Below are 21366 nucleotides of genomic sequence, written 5' to 3' on the forward strand. Positions count from 1 at the left end.
TGTCTGTCTGTCTGTCTGTCTGTCTACGTGAATGAGGAGGTCTATGGCACATGGTCCAGTGGTTCAGAATCTGGCCTATGGAATCAGACAGACTCTGCCTGGGGCAGAGTGTGCAAGCTCGATGATTTTGATTTCAATTCATAATAACCCAATTTTGTATATATGCCATTTTAGATATTATGAATTAGACTGATGAATTTCATAACCAAATAGTTTGCTTGTCATTAGATATTTAAATCTTTCAAATGCTCAGAATAAAATTCAGATTATTTAATAACCAGATATTTCTCTATTCCTTAATTTTTAGAGAATACAATTAGAGGACTAAACCATAAATGTATAATTTCCATGAGTTATGTCAGCCTTAGAAGTAAATGAAGACCCTGCTCATTTCATGATATGAATTCAGCAAGTGAAATAGATTTCTTTAATCCTTTCCCAGAAGGTTGTTTTCAACTATGTGTAAAAAGGTCATAGAGAAAATTTAAGTGGCATCTGTAGGGCATTACACTGACCACCTATAAATAAAGTCGATGAGCCTCTTAGTTTTGCTGTGAAATTAGCTGGGTGCTAGCAGTGGTTTATATGTTGTTAAACAGCTATACTGTGTGAAAGGTAATGACTGGAAATGGTTAGTTTGTACAAATAGCTGGTAGAAGCATATCTGTGGGCCGATAATAGATATTGTACAGGCATTTCCTGAATATAGATAATAGTATCCAAATTGTTAGCCAATAAATGAAAAATCACATGTAAGTTGGGGGAGAGATGACACTTTTGGAGCCTTTGCTCTCCTATATTATATTTCAGTATTTCAGTAGTATTTGAAAATTTTAAAATAATAATGACTTATTTTTGTAATCAGAAAAAATAGAAGTTATAAATAAATAACAATTTCCAACTCATCTATTTGACCTTGCTGCCCTGTCTAGGTGATTTTCTTTGTCTCCTTCATGGTCACTGGCACACTGTGTAAACCACCTCATCTCCAACTTTTTACCATTCATTCTCTTTAATGTGTGACCCTCTGGCACCAACAATGCTCTGGTTCAACTCTTTTCAAGTTTCCTTCATGACCCAGTACTGCCAAATTCAGTGGCCTCTTCCAGGGACAAAGCAGAAAGGTGGCCAACAGAGCAGGAGCGGAGTGAGCGAACGAGACGGGAGGTGAGGCCAGCAAGGTCGCTCTGCGCAGCCGTATCGTGTAGGCCAGTGAGGAGTGTGGGGTTTATTTTGAGAGCAATGGGAATTCATCAGACCGATGGCTCTCAACCCTGGTGGGCCCACTCTCCTCCCCTTACCATCATATATTATAGTGCCCTTCTTAACTATCCTGAAATGAAAGGCTTAGTCCTACTACCTATTTATCAGTTACCTGATTGATGTATTGTTGACAGTAAACTACCTGAAAACTTCATGGCTGAAAGAAACAATGATTTATTATTTCTTTTTGCCAGTGAGACTTGGCGGTTCTTCTGTCAGTCTCACCTCGGCTCACCCATGTGGCTGCTTTCAGCTGGTGTCGAGGCTGCACCGGGAGGTCCAGGCTGCCCTCACTCACCTGTCTGGGGCCTCAGTGCTGGCTCTTGGCTCTTCAGCTCCTCTCTGCCTGGCTCTCGTCCTCCAGCTGACCAGACCAGCTCCTTCACAGCCTGCTGTTTTCAGGGCAGCTTTCCAAAAGGCCGAAGGCAGAAGTGTAGGGCCAGAGCTCTGGAACTCCAGCATCACTTCCATTGCATTGCATTGCTCAAAACAGCTCACAAGGCCAGCAACTCAACAGTGAGCAAGAAATGGACTCCATGTAGAAGAAGTAGCAGAGTCACATTGCTAAGGGGCATGGACCCAGGAGGCATGATCAGTTAGGGGCCACTATCATCGTAATCTATCCATACAATAATTTCAAATATATGTATATAGTGGCCATTTATATTATAGTGGACTATAATATAAATGAGAAAGAAAATAAAAATCATTTGTAATATAGGTAACATGTATTTCCTTTTTCAAACCTCAAATAAAACTACACTAGAAGATATTATGAGGTAGTCACTTGCTTGCACCTATGCATAGACTCACAATGAACACAACAGCTACAAAAGGCAGAGTCACATGTGTTATATCAGTCACTCAAATCATGTAAGTGATATTGTCCTTGGTGATATGATTTTCTGAAATGGCGAGAAACTGAGGTTCTGAATAAAACACGGTACAATTTTCTCTTAATATACATGATAGTCGCTCTTCTGGAAAAATCAATATATATTAAAACCATGCAGAAAGACTTTGTGTTTATATATTAAATGGAGCTAAGTTTTAGATTCAGATCATTGTAAACAGTTTTTTACCTAATAAACATCCAGTGAGATATTTGAAAATATTTAGGCTTCAGGCAGGTTTTTGTTTTGTTTTGTTTTGCTTTGTTTTGTTTTACACAGGACTCATAATTGCAGGGCATAGAATATCTCTGGTTCAGAAGTCTAAATTGGGTCTGCAGGACTGTGTTCCTTCTGGAGGACCTAGGGGAGGATCTATCTATTTGCCTTTTTCCATTTCTAGAGGCTGCACATTCCTAGGCTCATAGCCCTCGTCTATCTTCAAAGCCAGCGATAGTATCACTCTGACCTCTGCTCCCATCATCACATCTTGTCTGACTCTTACCCTTCTTCCTCCCTTGTAAGAACTGTTGTGATTACATTGGTCCCACCTGGATAAGCTTCCCATCTCATGATCCTTAATTTAATCACATCTGCAAAGTTCTTTTGCTGTGTAAGGTAACATTCACAGCTTTTGGGGATTAGGACCTGGACATCTTTGTGGGGTAATTATTCAACCTACTGCACCCAGGACATCAGCACTGTTTATTTTAAGGGAAAAACATTCAAAGGGCTGCAGGGCCAAGTAGATAATGAAACAGGCATGGAATAACAATAAAGAGACACCAGGGAGTGGTTGGGCCTTGTGGCCACCACAGAAGCTCACGCACTACAGGGGCAGCTGCTACGTTTCTCATTTCCTACTGATCATCACCATGCAGAACATGGGCTCAGTGTGGCCATATCTCCTGAGTTTTCAATAGAAGCCCCCAATTCATATTTTACCATGAACTGTCCTGATTAATTTTTAAAATACTTTTGACAGTTAATTTTCTTTCTTTTTTTTAAAATTTATTTATTCTGGGCTTCCCTGATGGCGCAGTGGTTAAGAATCCGCCTGCCAATGCAGGGGACACGCGTTCGAGCCCTGATCTGGGAAGATCCCACATGCTGCAGAGCAACTAAGCCCACGTGCCACAACTACTGAGCCTGCGCTCTAGAGCCCGCGAGCCACAACTACTGAGCCCATGTGCCACAACTACTGAAGCCCGTGTGCCTAGAACCCATGCTTGGCACGCAGGCTCAGTAGTTGTGGCTCGCGGGCTCTAGAGCGCAGGCTCAGTAGTTGTGGCACATGGGCTTAGTTGCTCTACAGCATGTGGGATCTTCCCGGACCAGGGCTCGAATCCGTGTCCCCTGCACTGGCAGGCAGATTCTTAACCACTGTGCCACCAGGGAAGACCAACAGTTAATTTTCAAAAAAGATTAAACACAGCGTGCCAAACAGAGCACATTTGTAAGCTAGATCTCACCAACTGGTGATCTCTGGTTTGTACTCATAAGTTCTCCTATGAGTTCCTGGTCTGCATTTCTTCACTATTTGCTGACTGTCCACCCTGCCCATCAGGACATACTGATCCCCCCTGCCACCAGACCACATCCTTAGGAACGTAACTACTACTATTTATGAGGTGTCTCCTTTATGCCAGGTTCTGTGATGCTCAACATTTGTTTACAAGGTCTCACTGATTTTCAAGATCAGCCTTGTGCTATAGGTGGTGTTCTTATCATTCTTTAAATGTGGAAACTGCAGACTAGAAAGAATGAACAACTTTACTTGCACACACAGGTTGCTGAGCTAGTTAGAGGCAGAGCCAGGATGCCAACCTGTCCTTCTGACTCTAAGACTCAGCCCTTAACCACTCCAGGAAATCAACTCTTGACCCAAATGATGGAGGCTGCAGCCCACCCCTGCCCCTGCAGGCTGTTTGCAGTGCCCTTGCTGGCCCCTGCTGGCTCCTGCCCTCCCACCCAGACTGAACTGCGTTAGCTCAGTCTGGATCCAGACCCTCAGCCTGCCTCACCTGCCCTTTGGATCTGGAATCTGTTCTTGAGATCTCTTGCTTTTAAACCCCACTCCTTTAAAGGACTCTTGACCTTTGCCCATTTTAAAAAAGAGGTAAGAATGGAATGATTATTATACAAGTAATACTTGCTTTGTATAGAAAAATTAGAAACTACCAATAAGAAAAACAAAGTCAAACAACCAAAAACCCCACATCCGTCATAATTCTAGCCCTGTTAATGTTAAATATCTTGGTAGGCTTTATAAAATTCACATATACTCATACTTTTATATTTAGTACATACTAATGTATTTTTTTTAACATTATACTCACTGTTTGTAACTTGCACTTTCTACTTAGCAATATATCAGGAACATCTTTCCTTAATGCCACATATAACAACTTTGTGGACTTTCATAGTGGGGCTGCACCTTGATGCATTGAACCTATTGCCTGTTGTTGGGCATATAATTTTCTGATTTCTTGGTATTCTAAATGATACTTCATTGAAAATTATTGCTTATATTTCTTTATGCACTTGGGGACTCTAGTTGTGAGTATCCTCCTCTGTCTTCGGTCTGCCTCAGATAAGAAACCTTTCCCCACCATACTTCCTGGATTCAGCTGCTAAATCTTGTTGATATGTGTCTTCGGTAATGATTTTTGATTCATCCATTCAGCAAATATTTTTGGACTCTGATTATGTAAGGAAGTATAATGTGGTAGTTAAGAGCAAGGGTTGGGCTTCCCTGGTGGTGCAGTGGTTAAGAATCCACCTGCCAATGCAGGGGACACAGGTTCGAGCCCTGGTCTGGGAAGATCCCACGTGCCGTGGAGCAACTAAGCCTAGTGAGCCTGCGTGCCACAACTACTGAAGCCCGTGTACCTAGAGCCCATGCTCTGCAACAAGAGAAGCCACTGCAATGAGAAGCCCGCATACCGCAACGAAGACCCAACGCAGCCAAAAAAAAAAAAAAAAAGAGCAAGGGCTATTTTAATATTATTTGATCCTTTATGCATAGGTATTATTTGATAAAATTTTTTAAAAATTTTAAGAGAAGGTATTAGAATCGATAAAGCTGGGTTGGAATCTCAGTTGGGCTACTTACTTGAATAACCTCCTATCACCGAGTCTCAGTTTTTCATGTGTGAAAGAGGGACCATAATGTCTACTTCACCAGCTTGTTCTGAGCATCAAGCTAGATCATGGGGGTAATACCTGGCACATAGCAAGTGCTCAGTAAATAACTTGATACTGTTATGATTTTTCTTAGGCCCTGTGGGAAGCACACGGAGAATAACAACAATGAATATCGCAGTGGTCCTGATCTCAGGCTCTCCATTTTCTATCTCCTATTGATCTCTGCCTTTTATTGACTTGACTCTTATCTATTAATCTGTTCTGCTTACTTGCAACATAGACAACAGGTTAGTATCCAGCCTGTAAGGAATTCCTATAAATCAATAAGAAAAAAGAGAACAACACAATAGAACTATGAAATAGAAAAATAAACAAAGGATAGGATCAGGAAGTTCACAAAAGGGTAGACCCAGAGAGCCAAGAGCAAATCAAAAGATGCTCAGTCTCGCTAATGTTGAAGGAAATAAAAATAAAACCACAGTGGTATCATGTCTCACAGATTAGCAAAAATATAAATGTTTCACAATATAAGAAATGGATGAAGCTGTGGAAAAGAGAACTTTCATGTACCAGTACATAATTGGTACCACCCTTCTGGAGAAAAAGTTGGCAGAACTTTCTAGTAAAATAGAAAATAAACATACTATTTGACTAGACATGTCTCTTCTAAGGTTGTACACTGCTGCAAAAACTCTCAATAGTTGTACACAAAGAGCTCTGAAGAAGGACATTAAATGCAGTATTGTTTGAAATGGAAATGACCATAAGGTCCTTTGACAGGAGGATGTATAAATAAAACTTTTTTTTGAACAGCTTTATTGAAGTACAATTTACATACCATAAAGTCCACTATTTACAAAAGTGTCCATCATAGATGAATAGATAAACAAAATATGGTATATCCATACAATGTAATATTACTCAGCCTTAAATGGGAAGGAAATTCTGTCATATGTTACCACATGGATGAAACTTGAGGACATTATGCTGAGTGAAATAAGCCAGTCGCCAAAAAAGACAAATATTGTATGATTCTGCTTATATGAGACACCTGGAGTAGTCAAATTCATAGGGACAGAAAGTGGAATGCTGGTTTCCAGGGCCTGGGGGAGGGGGGCATGGGAAGTTGTTGTTTAATGGGTGTGGAATTTGTTTTGCAAGATGAAAAGAATTCTGGAGATTGGTTACACAACAACGTGAAGGTACTTAACACTACTGAATTGCACACTAAAAAATGGTTAGGACGGTAAATTTTATGTTGTGTATATTTTGCCACACTTTTAAAAAATGATTTTTAAAAATCCACTCTTTTTAAGTGGAGCAAATTTAGAGTTGTGCACCGCAACCTAATTTTAGAACATTCCCATCATCACAAAATATCTCTAGTGATCGTTTGCTGTTACTTCTCATTCCTACTCCTGCCCCCAGGCAACCACTGATCTATTTTTTTATCTCTATAGATTTACCTTTTCTGGACATTTCATGGGAATAGAATCACACACAATATAGTCTTTTGCATCTGGTTTATTTCACTTAGTACAGTGTTTTTGATGTTCGTTTATGTTGTAGCAGGTAGCAGTACTTAATTCATTTTTATTGCTGAATAATGTTTTCATTGCATGGACTTTGTTTTGGGGTTGCTTCCAGTTTTTGGCTATTATGAATAAAGCTGCTGTGAACATTTGATTACAAGTCTTTGTGAGCATATGTTTTCATTTCTCTTGGGTAGATACCTAAGAGTGGAGGAAACCAAGTTTTTAACCTGACCTTATTACATTTGATTGAATGTCATGACATTTAAATGGGTTCAGACAGCAGATCTCAATTTTTCATTTTGGAATCTAGCACCTAAATAGGAAATATGGCTCAAAGTTAAGGGCTGTTTCATAATGACCTATTGTTACCAAACAGTTACCATCTGTGTGATTAATCAATGGTGATTAATGGCAATCAAGAGTACTTCCTAAATGCCAGGCATTATTTCACATTGTGGTCTCATTTAATCATCACAGTAACACTTTGAATGGGTGATTTTACTGTCTCATTTTGTTGCTGAGGAAACCTGAGACTGAGAAGTTCACATGGCTCCTAAGAGGAAGAGCCTGGGTTTGAAGCAGGAGTCAGGCTTTGGAGCCTGGCACCCAGTTCTACTATGTCAATAAAGCTGCTAGTGCTGAAAAGCCTTCCCTTTGCAACTCTTGGAATTGCTGTCAGATCCAGTTTGTAAACCGTGCAAGAAAGTCTTATTATAGCTGTATAGTCATGCTTCTTTTCTTTCTTCTTTTTAACAAAAGCAACATTGATCACTTCATTCTCCAAACTTGGCTGGGAGTTGCTTTTTTTCTAAAAATCAAAGTCATCCTCAAGAGACAAGGCTTTAAAAAGAAAGCCAACAGGCTCTGGCTTGAGGATAACCCCATGGTTGTCTTACAAAATAAAGGCAGTGGCTCTGTGATAGGATTTTCCTGCTCTACTCTAAAGCTTTGTTCTCTTGCCTTCAGGGGTATGGTTCTGTGCCGGGTGGCTATGGTAGCAGTCTTGACTGGCCACTTGATAGGGAGAATGTTACCATTTGGCCATAAATTGCATTTCATTTTTTATACTCTGGCATCAGTTAACTTTTTGCTACATAACAAACTACCTCAAACGCTAGTGTCTTAAAACAACAATTTATTTAGCTCACTGTTCTGCAAGTCAGCCATTTGGACTGGGCTCAGCTGGGAGGTTCTTCTGGCCTTGGCTGGGTTTGTTCGTGTGTTTGTGGTCAGCTACCAGGTAGGCTGGGTGCTGGCTGGTCTAAGATGGCGTCAGTTGGGATGGATCATCTCTGTTCCACTTGGTCTCTCATCCTCCATCAGTTTAACCCTGGATTGCTCACATGACAGATGGACAGCGTTGCAAGAATTTAAGTAGAAGTCCTCAAGGCTCTTGAACCTGAGGCTTGGAACTGGTACAGTGTCACTTTTGCTGTGTCACATTGGCCAAAGCAAGGTATGAGGCCAGCCCAGATTCAAGGAGTGAGAAATAGAGTCCATCTCTTGGTGGGAAGACATGTATACAGGGAGGGGTGGAGAATGGCCCTTTTTTGCACTTTACCTCTTACACTGCATTAGAAATAAAATGGATTTGGCAGCAGGTGGCAGGTTTGACTTCTGTCTCTAGCCTAGTATCTTCAGGGAAGTTACTTGCCTACAACTCCCTCCTCTCCTCATTTGTAAACCACAGACAGGATGACTGAGGATTACATTAGGTAATGTGTGAAGGAGCCAGCTCTGGAGTCCAACCAGGTTCAAATTCTTTTTCATTTACTCTTTTTTTTAATTTTATTTTATTTTTTAATTTTTGGCTGTGTTGGGTCTTCTTTGTTGCACGCGGGCTTTCTCTAGTTGCGGCAAGCGGGAGCTACTCTTCGTTGCAGTGCACGGGCTTCTCATTGTGGTGGCTTCTCGTTGCGGAGCATGGGCTCTAGGCATGCAGTCTCAGTAGCAGTGGCGCACGGGCTTAGCTGCCACGCGGCATGTGGGATCTTCCCGGACCAGGGCTCAAACCCGTGTCCCCTGCATTGGCAGACGGATTCTTAACCACTGCGCCACCAGGGAAGCCCTCCATTTACTCTTAAATGACTTTGGGGGAAGGTATTTAGCCTTTCTGTGCCCCTATTTCCTAATCTGTAAAGTGGGAATAATCATAAGAACCTAATAATATGTAGTTGTTGTGAGGATAAATGAGTTAAGTAAAATTTAAAAGAGTGCCTGACACTTGGAAGGCATTCATTACATGTAACTGTTGTTGACACTATTAACATTATCTTGGAAAATAGCCAGTCTGTGAAAGGAATGTCATTCCCCCATGGCCCCTTCTGGGTGACCAACTGTTGCTTGAATGAATGGAAGGTGGTATCCTTGTTACTACTTTCTGGATATTACACATGGCCAAGGATGGACTTACCTCATCCTTAAAATACTAGTGCCTTAAAGAAATGATATTTATTTGTAAAAATCTAAACATAACTCTCAGAAATTATGGTGAGCTCAGAGCCTGACAGTGCAATATGAAGAGACCGCCAAGTGTTAAAGAGATGCTAGAATCACAGTTAGTCAGAAGGAAGGATGGAAGGAAAGAAAGTAGAAAGGAAGGAAGGAAGGAAGACAGTCAGCAAGTATCCCAATTTCTCTTGAGAATTTATGTCTAACGGATAGAAGCCATTTTTTAAAACGAAGGAAAATAAGATTCAATTGATTGGTTTTTTACAAGAACATATCTTAAAATAAGTCATTGAACTTCTTGGTTGTATAGAGAGCTGCATTTCTCCTGCTACTTTTTAGGAAGAGAAAACCCAAGTCATAAACTAGTCTTAGACCTAAAGGATGTTTAAACTGTTAATCCCTTAGAATAAAGGGTTATCCAGAAAATAGAAAGAAGAGGTGAAACAGCTTTCTTGAAGTCAGACCTCTGTGTCAGAAACCAAGAACTATGGATTTTTCCATGCTTCCACTTGAAAGAGTATCTATCTGTTACTGATAATGTTTTGAAGCACAGGGCTGCAAACTCTGGCCCTTGGGGTCCGCCATCTGTTTTTGTAAGTGAAGTTTTACTGGAACACAGTCACACCCATTGCTTTCCATATTGTCTGTGGCCACTTTCGTACTATAGTGGCAAAGCTGAAGAGCTGGGACACAAGCCTAAAATATTTACTATCTGACCCTTTCAGAAAATGTTTGCTGACCCTGGTTCTGAAGCCCTGGAACTATCCAGATTTTTACAGTAGTAGCTGCTGTTGTCAGCTACTGGGAGGCTGTCTAAGGGAAGCTCAGCATGGAGTTTTGGGCCATGCTCACCTGAATTTAAGGCCCAGCTCTACCTCCTCCTAGATATGTGGCCTTGGACCTTGCTAGCATTGTGACCTTATAGCCTTAACCTTCCTAAGCCTCAGTTTCCTCCCCTGTAAAATGGAAATAATGATAACAATAATTGCTTCACATAGGGAATTTATGAGAATTAAATAAGATAATGTATTTAAACCATTTAGCTCAGGGACTGGCACAGCTATGGTGAAAAGTAGCAATAAAATAAGAACAAAATTAAATTGGAAAAAAGTTCCTTAGACCTGGAACAGAAGACTGGAAATAAGGGCAGTGTGTAAAGAAGATGTGGGCTGAATCTGGCCACATGGGGTTTGGGTGGTGAAGATTAGGCTGAGAAAGGTGGGCGCTCTGGCAGGACAGGGGCCCTGAATCCCCCTCTGGGCCCCTGGGGAGATTCCTTAAACTCTGTGAGCCTCAGTTTTCTTATCTGTTAAATGGGAGGGTGATAATCATAGTATCCACCTCCCCACAGCTGTTGGAGGATTGAATGAGATGATGTGAGTACAGCATTTAGCTCAGTAAGGGGTAGCTCTTGTTATTAAGAATTGTGTTTGAAGAAGGGACTCAGAGAGGCAAATGTCAGCAAGTGAAAAACCAGAGAGAGGAGAGATGGGTCCAGGTTGACAGTGAAAGAAAGAATAAATCCAGTTTCAGGCAGGAATCGTGAGATGGATCAGGACAGACATACCATCAGAGCCTCTGCCAGAAGCTTCCTTTTACACAGGCCCTGACACGTCTTCTCCATCTTCTCTAAGCAGAGGGCATACCTTGAAGGGAATGTTCCAGACCCTTTGGTCTCTTGGAGACATGACTGTGAAGCTAGTTTTGCAAGTAATTTCAATACTGACATAGGAGTTTTCCTGGGAGCTGAATTTTCACGAAGACTTGCAGAGTTACAGACTTACAGACTTGCAGACTTACAGAGTCTCTGTTGACCTTGACCTTCCTGATCTTCCATTTATAGTGATAGCTGCCTTCCCTGGTGCCCCTGGGCTGCCAGAGTCTATGTGAGTTGGAAGGGGGAAAAGGTTTTAAGGCAGGAAATCAACTGTGCAATTGTTAAGATAGACATACAGCAGTCTCTTTAGACGGATGGTTGATTAAAGGTTATAATACCATTCCTGTTCTCTCATGTACTGGGTTGTATTCCACTGGAGTAAATTAAGTTTGAGACACATAAATATCATTATAAAGACTAGACATTACAGTTGGCTTGATGTTCTTAACGGATCCCCTGACATTCAGCCATGCCTTTAGATTAGCTTAATTGAAACACAAGAGATCAGAACTTAATTAGAACTTAATTGGACTGCTATATTAAGCATAGCTGGCTTAGTGGCTGTGATAAACTTCACTTGGAAATTCTTTCCAATGCATCTCTGAATATATTTTGGGCACTCAGAGTATAAAGTTAATGATTTTTACTGTAAGCAGTTTTTGATGTGAGGTTCATTGTTAGCAGTAAAAAGTAGTATGAACTCAAGAGTTTGTTTCAGCTGGATGTGTTAAGTATGCAGAGCTAACATTCCCATATTTGCTGGTGTTAACTCCTTGAGGCAGGTCCTGCAAGTGACAGAAAACCCCATTCTAACTGACTTAAGTAGAAAAGGATTTTTTGTTTGTTTATTTATGAAGACAAGAGGCCCATGGGGAGATCTTCCTTTACAGCTTGATCTGGGGGCCCAGTGATGTCTTCAGGACTTCGTTTCCCCTCTGTCTCTCGATTCTGTTTGCTCTGGCTTGGCTCCACCCTCAAATGGTCCCTCCCCTGTGGCACCATCCCCCATTTCGTAAGGCTCAAGGATAGCAGAGGAAGAGAAAGTCTCTCCCAGAGTTCCTCTCTAATCCAACTGGCTCAGGTCAATGACCTACTTTGGAATCAATCCTTGGAACTAGGGGCATTTAGTGGGCTGTTAGGCAAATGGAAGGAGTCTTACCCAAGGCACACAGCTTTAGAGTTGGGAAGGGTGGACCCCAGTAGGAACTCAGGGCACTGTTACCAGAAGAAGGCAGAAGGGATACTGGGCAGCTATCTTGGCTACAGTTCATTATGTTTCAACTAGCAGGAAAGTGGCTTAAATAATAAAGGGGATTTACTGGCTCAGGGAGCTAGAAACTAGAAGTTTCTGAGATAAAGAAGGAAGGCTTCGGGATTGGTTTGATTCAGGTGCTCAGTGATATAATAGAAAACCTGGTTTTCTTCTGTCTCTCTGCTTGGCCTCTTATAGAGTCAGCTTTATCCTTAAGCTGGCTTCCCTCAAAACAGTAACACAGCAATGGCCACTGTCCTAGGTTTTGCCTCAGCCAGAAGGAGAGAATGCTCAAGCTCTTTCAGAAAAGCAAATGAAATGGTTTCCCAGAAGCCCCAGCACATCTCCTCCCACATCTTATCACTCTGAAATTAATTACGTGTCCATCCTGAGTCAGTGAATCCCTTTGGTCAGGATGAATGTGGACCAGATTGGTTTCCGTGTAGGTGGCAGGTGAGGTGGGATCATCTTGACTGCCTTATCAGGGTTCACACCTGGAGCTAGAGATGGGGTTTATCCTCTATACTCATCACAGCTACTACCCAGCTTGGGGGTGGTTGCTGGGCATTGAACTAATAACCACAGTGGGCCATGCCCTACTCATTTCGTCATCTCTAGCATTTAGCATGGGGCCTGGCACATAGCAGGTCCTCAGTAAATGTTTACTGAACAAGGCCAAACTGGAACAGTGTACCTTGCTTAATTTGGAAAGAAATCAAGAGTTTTATACATGAATAAAATGATGGCTGAAAATAAACCTTATCTCAGCTTTACATACAGATTAAATGCAGAGTCTGGATAGGGGTGATAAGACTTTCCACCTCTTTCCCCATCCTATCCCATGCAATGTAAAATTTTCCCTTTCGCCTTTGGTTGCTCATCAAATTCCATTACAGTGAAGAGTTTTGTAAACAACAGTTGGTATCAGGAAACTATTTCTCACTCCTGATAAGTCCTTTGATGATCTCATGGCATTAAAATTTTCTACTATGAATAATTCAGTAAAACAAAACCTTTTTTTTTCTTTTTATATTCCTTGCCCATGTAATAGTCATTTATTCTAGTATTTTAAAAAAATAAAATACCTGAATATCTTTTTAAAAGTGCAAGGGCTCTGGTCAGTGAAGGAAGAAACTCCATTTCCTGTCCTTGACTAATAAGGGAAATGAGAAGTACCATCAGCTTTTGTTTGAAACAAATTTCTAAGGAGTGGAAAAAATAGATTCTTGCAGGAAAGGTGTGGTAGAATTACTTTAATGTTACTTTTTTAAACCAAAAACACTTTTAGAAATGGCCACGTGGCTCATGCTGGAAGTCTTGGTCAACATTTTGTGTTACAAGTCCATATTTTTGACTTCTTTTGAGAAGTATTATTTTTCACTAATGAAATTCTAATGCAGTGGTGAAAAAAATGAACCCGTTTGAAGTTTTCTGTGATAAGCATTTTGGCATCTGGTTATCGTCCATGTGTGTGCTCGTTCCTAGGATTATAGTTACTGTTCACTTTTGTCATATTTGGGTGGGAGGTGCGTGGTCTCGGGTATCTGGAAGTTTCTTATGGGGAATATCTATGTGGGAAAGGAGGCCATGACATTCTAAGTGGGTGCCATGCCCACAGCCATAACTGCAGGCCCTTGTCCCTGCTTTGTCCATGTCCCCATCACTCTGGCCACAAGTGACTGAGCCAGGAATAAGTCTCAGGCCCTGTGGGCAGCCTCTCAGGGATGGCAAGTGGCTGGGAAATGGTCTGGCATTGCTCTGCCCAACAGGGATGGTCCATCCTGGGTAGTGTCTAACCAGCCCAATCAGATTCTCCTGTCTGGGGCGTGAGGATGTCAGAAAACAGAGAGAAAGGGCAGATCATAGTGTGGGTAGAAGGGGAGAAACACCAGAGACAGGAGAAAGCTTGAAAAACCATGAGTCAGCAGACCTCAAAGCAGAGACAGCAGGAGAAAGAACCAGTTAGGAGAGAGCAGCAGAGAAAGCAGCAGCAAGTTGAGAAAGAAGCCATGGCCAAAAAGCTGAGTTCCGTGTAGAGCTAGGAGCAGAGCTGTTGCTGGGTCACCAAGCTACTGGTGGACGACTCTGGCTAACCTGTCCCATGCCTGGACAGCTGTGGACACTGGTCCGCTTCTTCCCGAGACCTGGCTCTGCCCCTGGTAAGAGGAATTCTCACATTCCTTCTACCTTTACAGTAACCCCTGTGCTAGGTTATATTATTGTTCAAAAATATTTGTGGCCTCTCCCTAAGGGAAGCTTGACCACGTCACTGCTTTGGTCAGTGGAATGAATGGACGTGTCATTTAAAATGTACTTTAAGAGTCAAAGAATACTTCGCCATATCCGTGTCATTTGCCATGACAACCAGCAACATTTCAGAGAGAGGCTGCCCTGTCAGCCTGAGGCCCAGAGCAAAGATCGCATGGAGCGGAGAGCCACGCTGGTGGAAATGTTCGTGTAACACGAGGGAGAAACCATCGATGACATAAGCTTCTCAGATTTGGGGGGTGTTTGTTACAGCAAAGTCTAGCCTAAACGCACTTTTGAAAAAAGCCCAGTAACCAGGGTAACCCGAGCAGCTTTCTCTCCCTTGCAGACCCAAAGAGCCTCAACCAACACCGTGCTATAGCCAGCCATGCTTCACTAAGCTCACAGCCTGTGCTTTTGACCTTGGTGGGGTGAAATTACATTAGTTACTGGAAGAGCATCAGTGGCTTTCTAATGTGAGTTGTTCCTCTTTCCCATCTTCAGTCCTCCAGTCTGCCTCCTATACGTGTATTCAACATAAAAATTGGTACAAAATACTGTTTGATTTCTGCCCTTTCTCTCTTTGGGGTTTGAGTCTTTTATGATTTGTTCTCCTGCCCTCAGTTTTATTATAAACTTTTTTCCAACATGTAGAAGAGCTGGAAGAATTTCAGAGTAAACACCCACATGTTTACCACCTAGGTTTCATGGTTACTGTTTCGCTTTATTTGCTTCGTCATTATCTGTCCACCAGTCTATCAACTCATCCTGCTGTGCACCCAGCTTGTTTTCTTGGATGCACAACAGAGGTGCAGATTCATGATGATGCCTTATCCCTTGACGCTTAGTCTTTTTCCTTTTAATTCTGGATTTTTTAAAAATTGTTTTTTAACCTCGTATAAGGTTGCCTTAACTGATCACCCTGCTTACCCAAACTTGGGCATTTTTACCCGTTAACAATCATGAACTCTGTGTATTTGGCCACATTACATAAACCCCAGTGCCCACACTTTCTTAATCTCACTCTTTAATTTTCTCTCTATTACTTCCTCTCTTATCTCCTCACTCACCACAACTTTTCATTTGCTTTCCCTTCTCTCTTTCAGCTCCCAGCAGATAATTTTTAAACTAAACAACAGCTGAACAATATCGCCACTGTTCTGTGTGTCTGAGTATGCACAGCACGTCCACACTTGCCCAGGACAGAAGGAAAACACAATTTCTTCAATTTTATTTCTTTGCATCAAAATGATTAAATCTGTCTACATGACCTTCATACATCAGACCATTTGGCTATTTTAAAAGTCTATTTAATAGAGTAAGTCAAGCTGCATTCCCTTCATAGAAGGAATCTTTACCACCAAACGGTGCAATGAATGCTAAGGGAACAATGCATCTTTTGTAAGGAGAGAGAGAGAGAGAGACACTGCTCTCCTACAGCTGCAGGATTGTTTAAATTATTAGATGGCGATTCATGCTAGATACATATTTGCATTGTTGTACAAGTATTTTCTTATTTTGGTTAAAGATAGCTTTTCAAGGGGAATCTTACTCTTGCAATGCAGACTTAGAAGACCCCATTACATGGTCTAGTACATTTAATTTTATTACCATGGCCAGCAGTATTTCAATTTTTTAATAAAAGGCTATCAGCAGTGAGGTAAAAGACTGCATCTCCAGCAAATCAGGCACCAGTATTTTATTTACTAACAGCTGTAATAAAGCTTTCAGTGAAAAATCTTAAGTGGCACTTTCCTTTTTGGTGAGAATCAATTTTACAACCATCTTTTTAACCTTATTTAAGCTTATAAAGCTAATTTGGCTATTTCAAAGTAAAGGGGGAAAAAGAAAAAAAGAAGAAGAAAATATTTCCCCTAATAAATAAAACATTAGGGGAAGAAAGTGAAGAGAAATTGTCCAGAATTTATTAGCAATGCCTACTTATAAATGTCAGAATTCTTGTGCATGAGTTCCTTCTTGCTTTTTTGCTTGAGAGTTGAACGGTGAGGTCATTCATTCACTTACTCACCACTCATTGATCACCTACTCTTTGCCAGGCACTCAAGCACTGGGAACATAAAGAAAAAGAAGACACATCCCCTGTCCTCAGAGAATTTATAGTTTGATAGAGGAAATGGGCATGTGGGCTGGCAGTTAGGTTACAGTTACACCTGAGGTGCTATGACAGAGGGACACACAGAACTGGCGGTGGTGGGAGGCGCTTACTCTAAACTGAAGAGGGTAAGAATGCTCAGAAAGGCTTCCAAGAGGCATCTTTTTTTTTTTTTAATTTATTTATTTTATTTTTGGCTGTGTTGTATCTTGGTTGCTGCGAGTGGGCTTTCTCTAGTTGCAGAGGGCGGGCTTCTCACTGCGGGGGCTTCTCTTGTTGCAGAGCACAGGTCCTAGGCGTGCGGGCTTCAGTAGTTGTGGTGCACAGTCTCTGGAGCGCAGGCTCAGTAGTTGTAGTGCACGGGCTTAGTTGCTCCGTGGCATGTGGGATCTTCCTGGGCCAGGGCTCGAACCTGTGTACCCTGCATTGGCAGGCAGATTCTTAACCACTGGGCCACCAGGGAAGCCCCCAAGAGGCATCTTGAAAGGCAAATGGAGTTAGCCAATGGGAGAAGAAAGGAATAGTAACTAAAACTCTTACTGTTGCAAGCAATAAACAACACAAACTGGCTGAGTAAAAAAAGGAAATATATTGGCTCATGAAAGGTTCAGGGGATTTTGGCTTCAGGCATAGCTGGATCCAGGGTCTAGCACAATGTCGTTAGGAATCTGCCATTGGTGGTCTACTCTTCTTCCTTACTAATAGAACCCTAAATTTGTTCACTCTCGCTGGAGTTGTTGTGTACTTCAGGAGTGGCTGGGCTTAACTAATTATGATCCAATTTCCAAATAAGGTCACTTTCTGAAGTGCGGGAGAATATGAATTTGGGGCAAAGGGGCCGGGAGGAGACACAGCTCAACCCATTATACCCTGCCTTTCTCTCTTCCCTCTCTCGGATCTCCTGCTGGTACCTCCCAGTGGCTGGACCCAACAACAGAGTAAACGAGCCCGGTTGATACGAACCATAAGATCAGCCTCCTAAGGCGCAGAGTGTGGTGGAAAAGGGTGCACCTGGGGGGCAAGGAGAACTTCCAGCAGTCTGTCTTGCCTTCATTCCTGGGAAGGATCTCTTCACATGGTAACTAACCAACGACTGGTTCTTAGCCCCTGCTATTTTAACAATATTTATTTATTTATTTAGCTGCCTTGGGTCTTCGTTGCTGCGCACGGGCTTTCTCTAGTTGCGGAAAGCAGGGGCTGCTCTTCGCTGCCGTGCACGGGCTTCTCATCGCGGTGGCTTCTCTTGTTGTGGAGCACGGGCTCTAGGCGTGTGGGCTTCAGTAGTTATGGCACACAGACTCAGTAGTTGTGGCTTGCCGGCTCTAGAGCGCAGGCTCAGTAGTCGTGGCACATGGGCTTAGTTGCTCCACGGCATGTGGGATCTTCCCGGACCAGGGCTCGAACCCGTGTCCCCTGCATTGGCAGGTGATTCTTAACCACTGCGTCACCAGGGGAGTCCCATAACAATCTTCTAAAAGGAGTTAACTGGTTCTGTTTGGGTTACAAGACACTTTAAATGGGACTAGGAGGCAGGATACCCAGTGCTCCTCTCCATTGCTGTTCTGCAAGCCTCGTCCCCCATTACTCTAGGACGTTCTCTCCCTGTGGCTTACTAGCTATCTATCACCTAGGAACTGCATTCAGCTTCATGTTGTGAAAACTCAAGAACAGTGCCAATAATCCAGATGGAGTTTATCTTTCCTTACGTATCAGGATATCCAGAGTAGGTCAGCCACAAACTGGTACAGTGGCTTAAAGAAGTCATTAAAGGCCCAGGTTCCTTCTAACCCCCTGCTTTTGGCCTCTTGGCTGGTAGGTGCTGCTCCACTTCCAGCCCCACATCTGTGTTCCAGACTGAAAGAAGTAGAAGGAAACTTCAAAGAAAAGGGCAGCAGAAATCAAGAAAGCAGCACTTTCTCAGAAATCCATGGGACATGTCCATTTCTATCTCAAACAGCAGAACTATGTCATATGGTTGTCCCTTGCTACATGGGAGGCTGGGAAATGTTTTTCCCCTGGACTGATTGTCATCAGGTTTCTGGTAATAAGGATGAAGTGGAGAGGGGCTGATGGGTGGGCAGCTGGCAGAGTCAATGCACTGGCCAATGGCACCCAGACCCGAAGTACTGCTATTCTGAGGATCTGAGTGGACTGGGGGAAAGGAATAAATATACTTACTCTGAATCAAGGTCTAGATTTAAAGAAATCCTTCTGAGATAAATCCAAAATGCATGTAATAAGCCTCCTACTATGTGCATTGTCTTTTATTAGTCCCTGCTAATATTGTCAGAATATATGCTTACCCAAGATGACTAGCGAAATGTTGTCAAAATTCTTTACATTGCCTGAGTTATTGTTTGTTGGTGTGCTTATAAACCTCACCAAGGACTTATGCATATTTCATCTAACACAAGCAATCAATTAACCCTTCCTCCTTTGTCCAACTTAAACATGGGGGCAAAGAATATAATTTAATTCTCTCTTCTCTCTTTAGAGGAAAAGAACCAAATTCATTGCCTGTGATTTTCTGACCGAATGGTTATACAAGTAAGTTTTTCACATCTTTGAATATTCCATGACCCTAAGGGTTCAATAGTGTTAATTTGCCAGCAGAATAGCAACAATTGACTTGAATTCTTGCTTATTGTTTTCTTGTTAATCAAAACATATGGCATCGTGACCAGTCAAAATCCAAAGAGGATAGGGGAGACATTCACAGAATTCTTCTCCATTCCATTTGTGGAAGAGTGGCTGAAACTGCAGTAAGTAATGACACAAGGCTTTGAATAATTTATTCCTAACTTGAAGATTGTGTTAATGATAGTTTCCTCCAATCTATGAGAACTAACTCATGTAATCCATCCAGGACCCTGGATCAGTTGTGTATGTGGCTCTTTTCTCTGGTTATTTTTATTCTAGGCTAAGGGCATCCTATCCATGCCGTGATTATTCAAGAAGCACTTCAGAAATAAAATAGAAAACTTAAAAAATTTTCTTACCCTAAGTAATTCATCTCTCCATTCTCTCTTCCTCTCCTCCTAGCCCTAAAGGTCCTTATATCTCAGGAAATACGACTAAACTTTTCTAAATATTACTTTGTAGTTATATGCATCATTTACATTTAAAATATTAGAACATGACAGATGAGGTTAATACTCTCTTTGACCGTCATTCTAATCTGAGTTTTCTCTCCTCACAGAATTAATCAGCTTGGTCTATACTGCATCCTTCCGTAGTCTTAAAATTAGTTACTTAATTATATAAAATTAGATTATATCATACAAAATTAGTAATATTACTTTATGTGAACTGTTTATCATCAGTGATACAGCAATAATAATGATGACCACTAACATTTATTGAGTGCTTGTATCATGGGTCTCAGCATTTAACGCTAATGAACTACCTTGATCCTCATAACAATGCTATTACCAGCCCTATTTTGGAGATGAGGAAATTTATGCATTATCCTGCAACTTGCTTTTATTTGACTGAAATACATGCTTTTGAGATCTAGCCATGTTGATTCAATTACATCTAATTCATGCCTTTGATAGCTTTATAGCATATGACATTTCTAGATTTGCATAATTTGTTCATTCGTACGGTAAATGTTTATTGAGAACTACTGTGTGCCAAACATCATTCTAGGTGCTGGAGATAAAGCAGTGAACAAAGTAGCCAAAACTCCTGACTTAATGGAGCTTATATTCTGGTGGGGGATGGCAGACAATAAGCCAGTAAGTGCTATAGAGAAAAATAAAGCAGAGAGGGGAGAACATAGAGTATTGACGGGACTTAATTTTATACAGGGTGGTCAGGAAAGACCTCACTTGGAGGATGACTTTTTTTTTTAGTATTTATTTATTTGGCTGTGCCGGTTCTTAGTTGTGGCACGTAGAATCTTTGTTGCTGTGTGCCGGATCTTTAGTTGTGGCTTGCAGGATCTTTGTTGCCATGTTTGGGATCTTTAGTTGCAGCATGCAGGATTTTTGTTGCCATGTGTAGGATCTTTAGTTATGGCATACGGGATTGAGTTCCCTGACCAGGGATCGAACCCAGGCCCCTTGCATTGGGAGCGTGGAGTCTTAGCCACTGGACCACCAGGGAAGTCCCTGGAGGATGACGTTTAAGCAGTGATCCACAATTTTAAGCCATAAGTGGAAGAAAGACAACTCAATTTAGAGAAAATAATATTTAACTTATTTCTTTGAAAATATTTTCACACCAGCCCTTTGCAAGAACAGTGTCAGGAAACTGAGACACTAGGAAATTAAGTAAGTTTTGTAAAATCCCATATTAAACAGAGTAGAAAAAAATGAAATTAGACCCTTAGCCCTCAAATGTTACATCTTTTGCTTAAATCTGCCCTTCTGGGGAATGCCAAGTTGAATAGACCCTTGGCTTACTTTCTCAATTTTGAGAGTTTAAAAGAATTCAGGTATTAACCAGTTTTTAAAAGTCTGAGACTACCTATACATTGGAAAGAGAACGATATTAGAAAATTTTGCTTCTTATTAAGCTTCTAAGACTCTGCCTAATTTTGTCCACTGTGAAAATGGAAAGCCGGGCTTCCCTGGTGGCGCAGTGGTTGGGAGTCCGCCTGCTGATGCAGGGGACGCCGGTTCGTGCCCCGGTCCGGGAGAATCCCACGTGCCGCGGAGCAGGTGGGCCCGTGAGCCATGGCCGCTGAGCCTGCGCGTCCGGAGCCTGTGCTCCGCAACGGGAGAGACCACAGCAGTGAGATGCCCGTGTATCGCAAAAAAAAAAAAAGAAAAAGAAAAGAACATGGAAAGCCTATAATTTATAGA

At 41.8% G+C, this 21366-nt stretch overlaps 1 protein-coding gene across 3 annotated transcripts in view; it reads left to right on the top strand.

The window, feature by feature from the left end:
* IQCK (IQ motif containing K) overlaps positions 1-21366 on the top strand; it is a 127139-nt gene that overhangs the window by 20284 nt on the left and 85489 nt on the right. For 2 of the 3 annotated variants that reach the window (XM_029221847.1, XM_029221845.1), the window contains exons 5-6: positions 19050-19102; positions 19240-19317. In XM_029221847.1, coding sequence (XP_029077680.1) covers positions 19050-19102; positions 19240-19317 — 131 coding nt within the window. The remainder of the gene's footprint in view (positions 1-19049; positions 19103-19239; positions 19318-21366) is intronic. The other variant, XM_029221846.1, reaches the window with a different exon arrangement.

Source organism: Monodon monoceros, unplaced genomic scaffold (genome assembly GCF_005190385.1).
Source record: "Monodon monoceros isolate NGI ecotype Baffin Bay Population unplaced genomic scaffold, NGI_Narwhal_1 Super_Scaffold_13, whole genome shotgun sequence".
NCBI lineage: Eukaryota > Metazoa > Chordata > Mammalia > Artiodactyla > Monodontidae > Monodon > Monodon monoceros.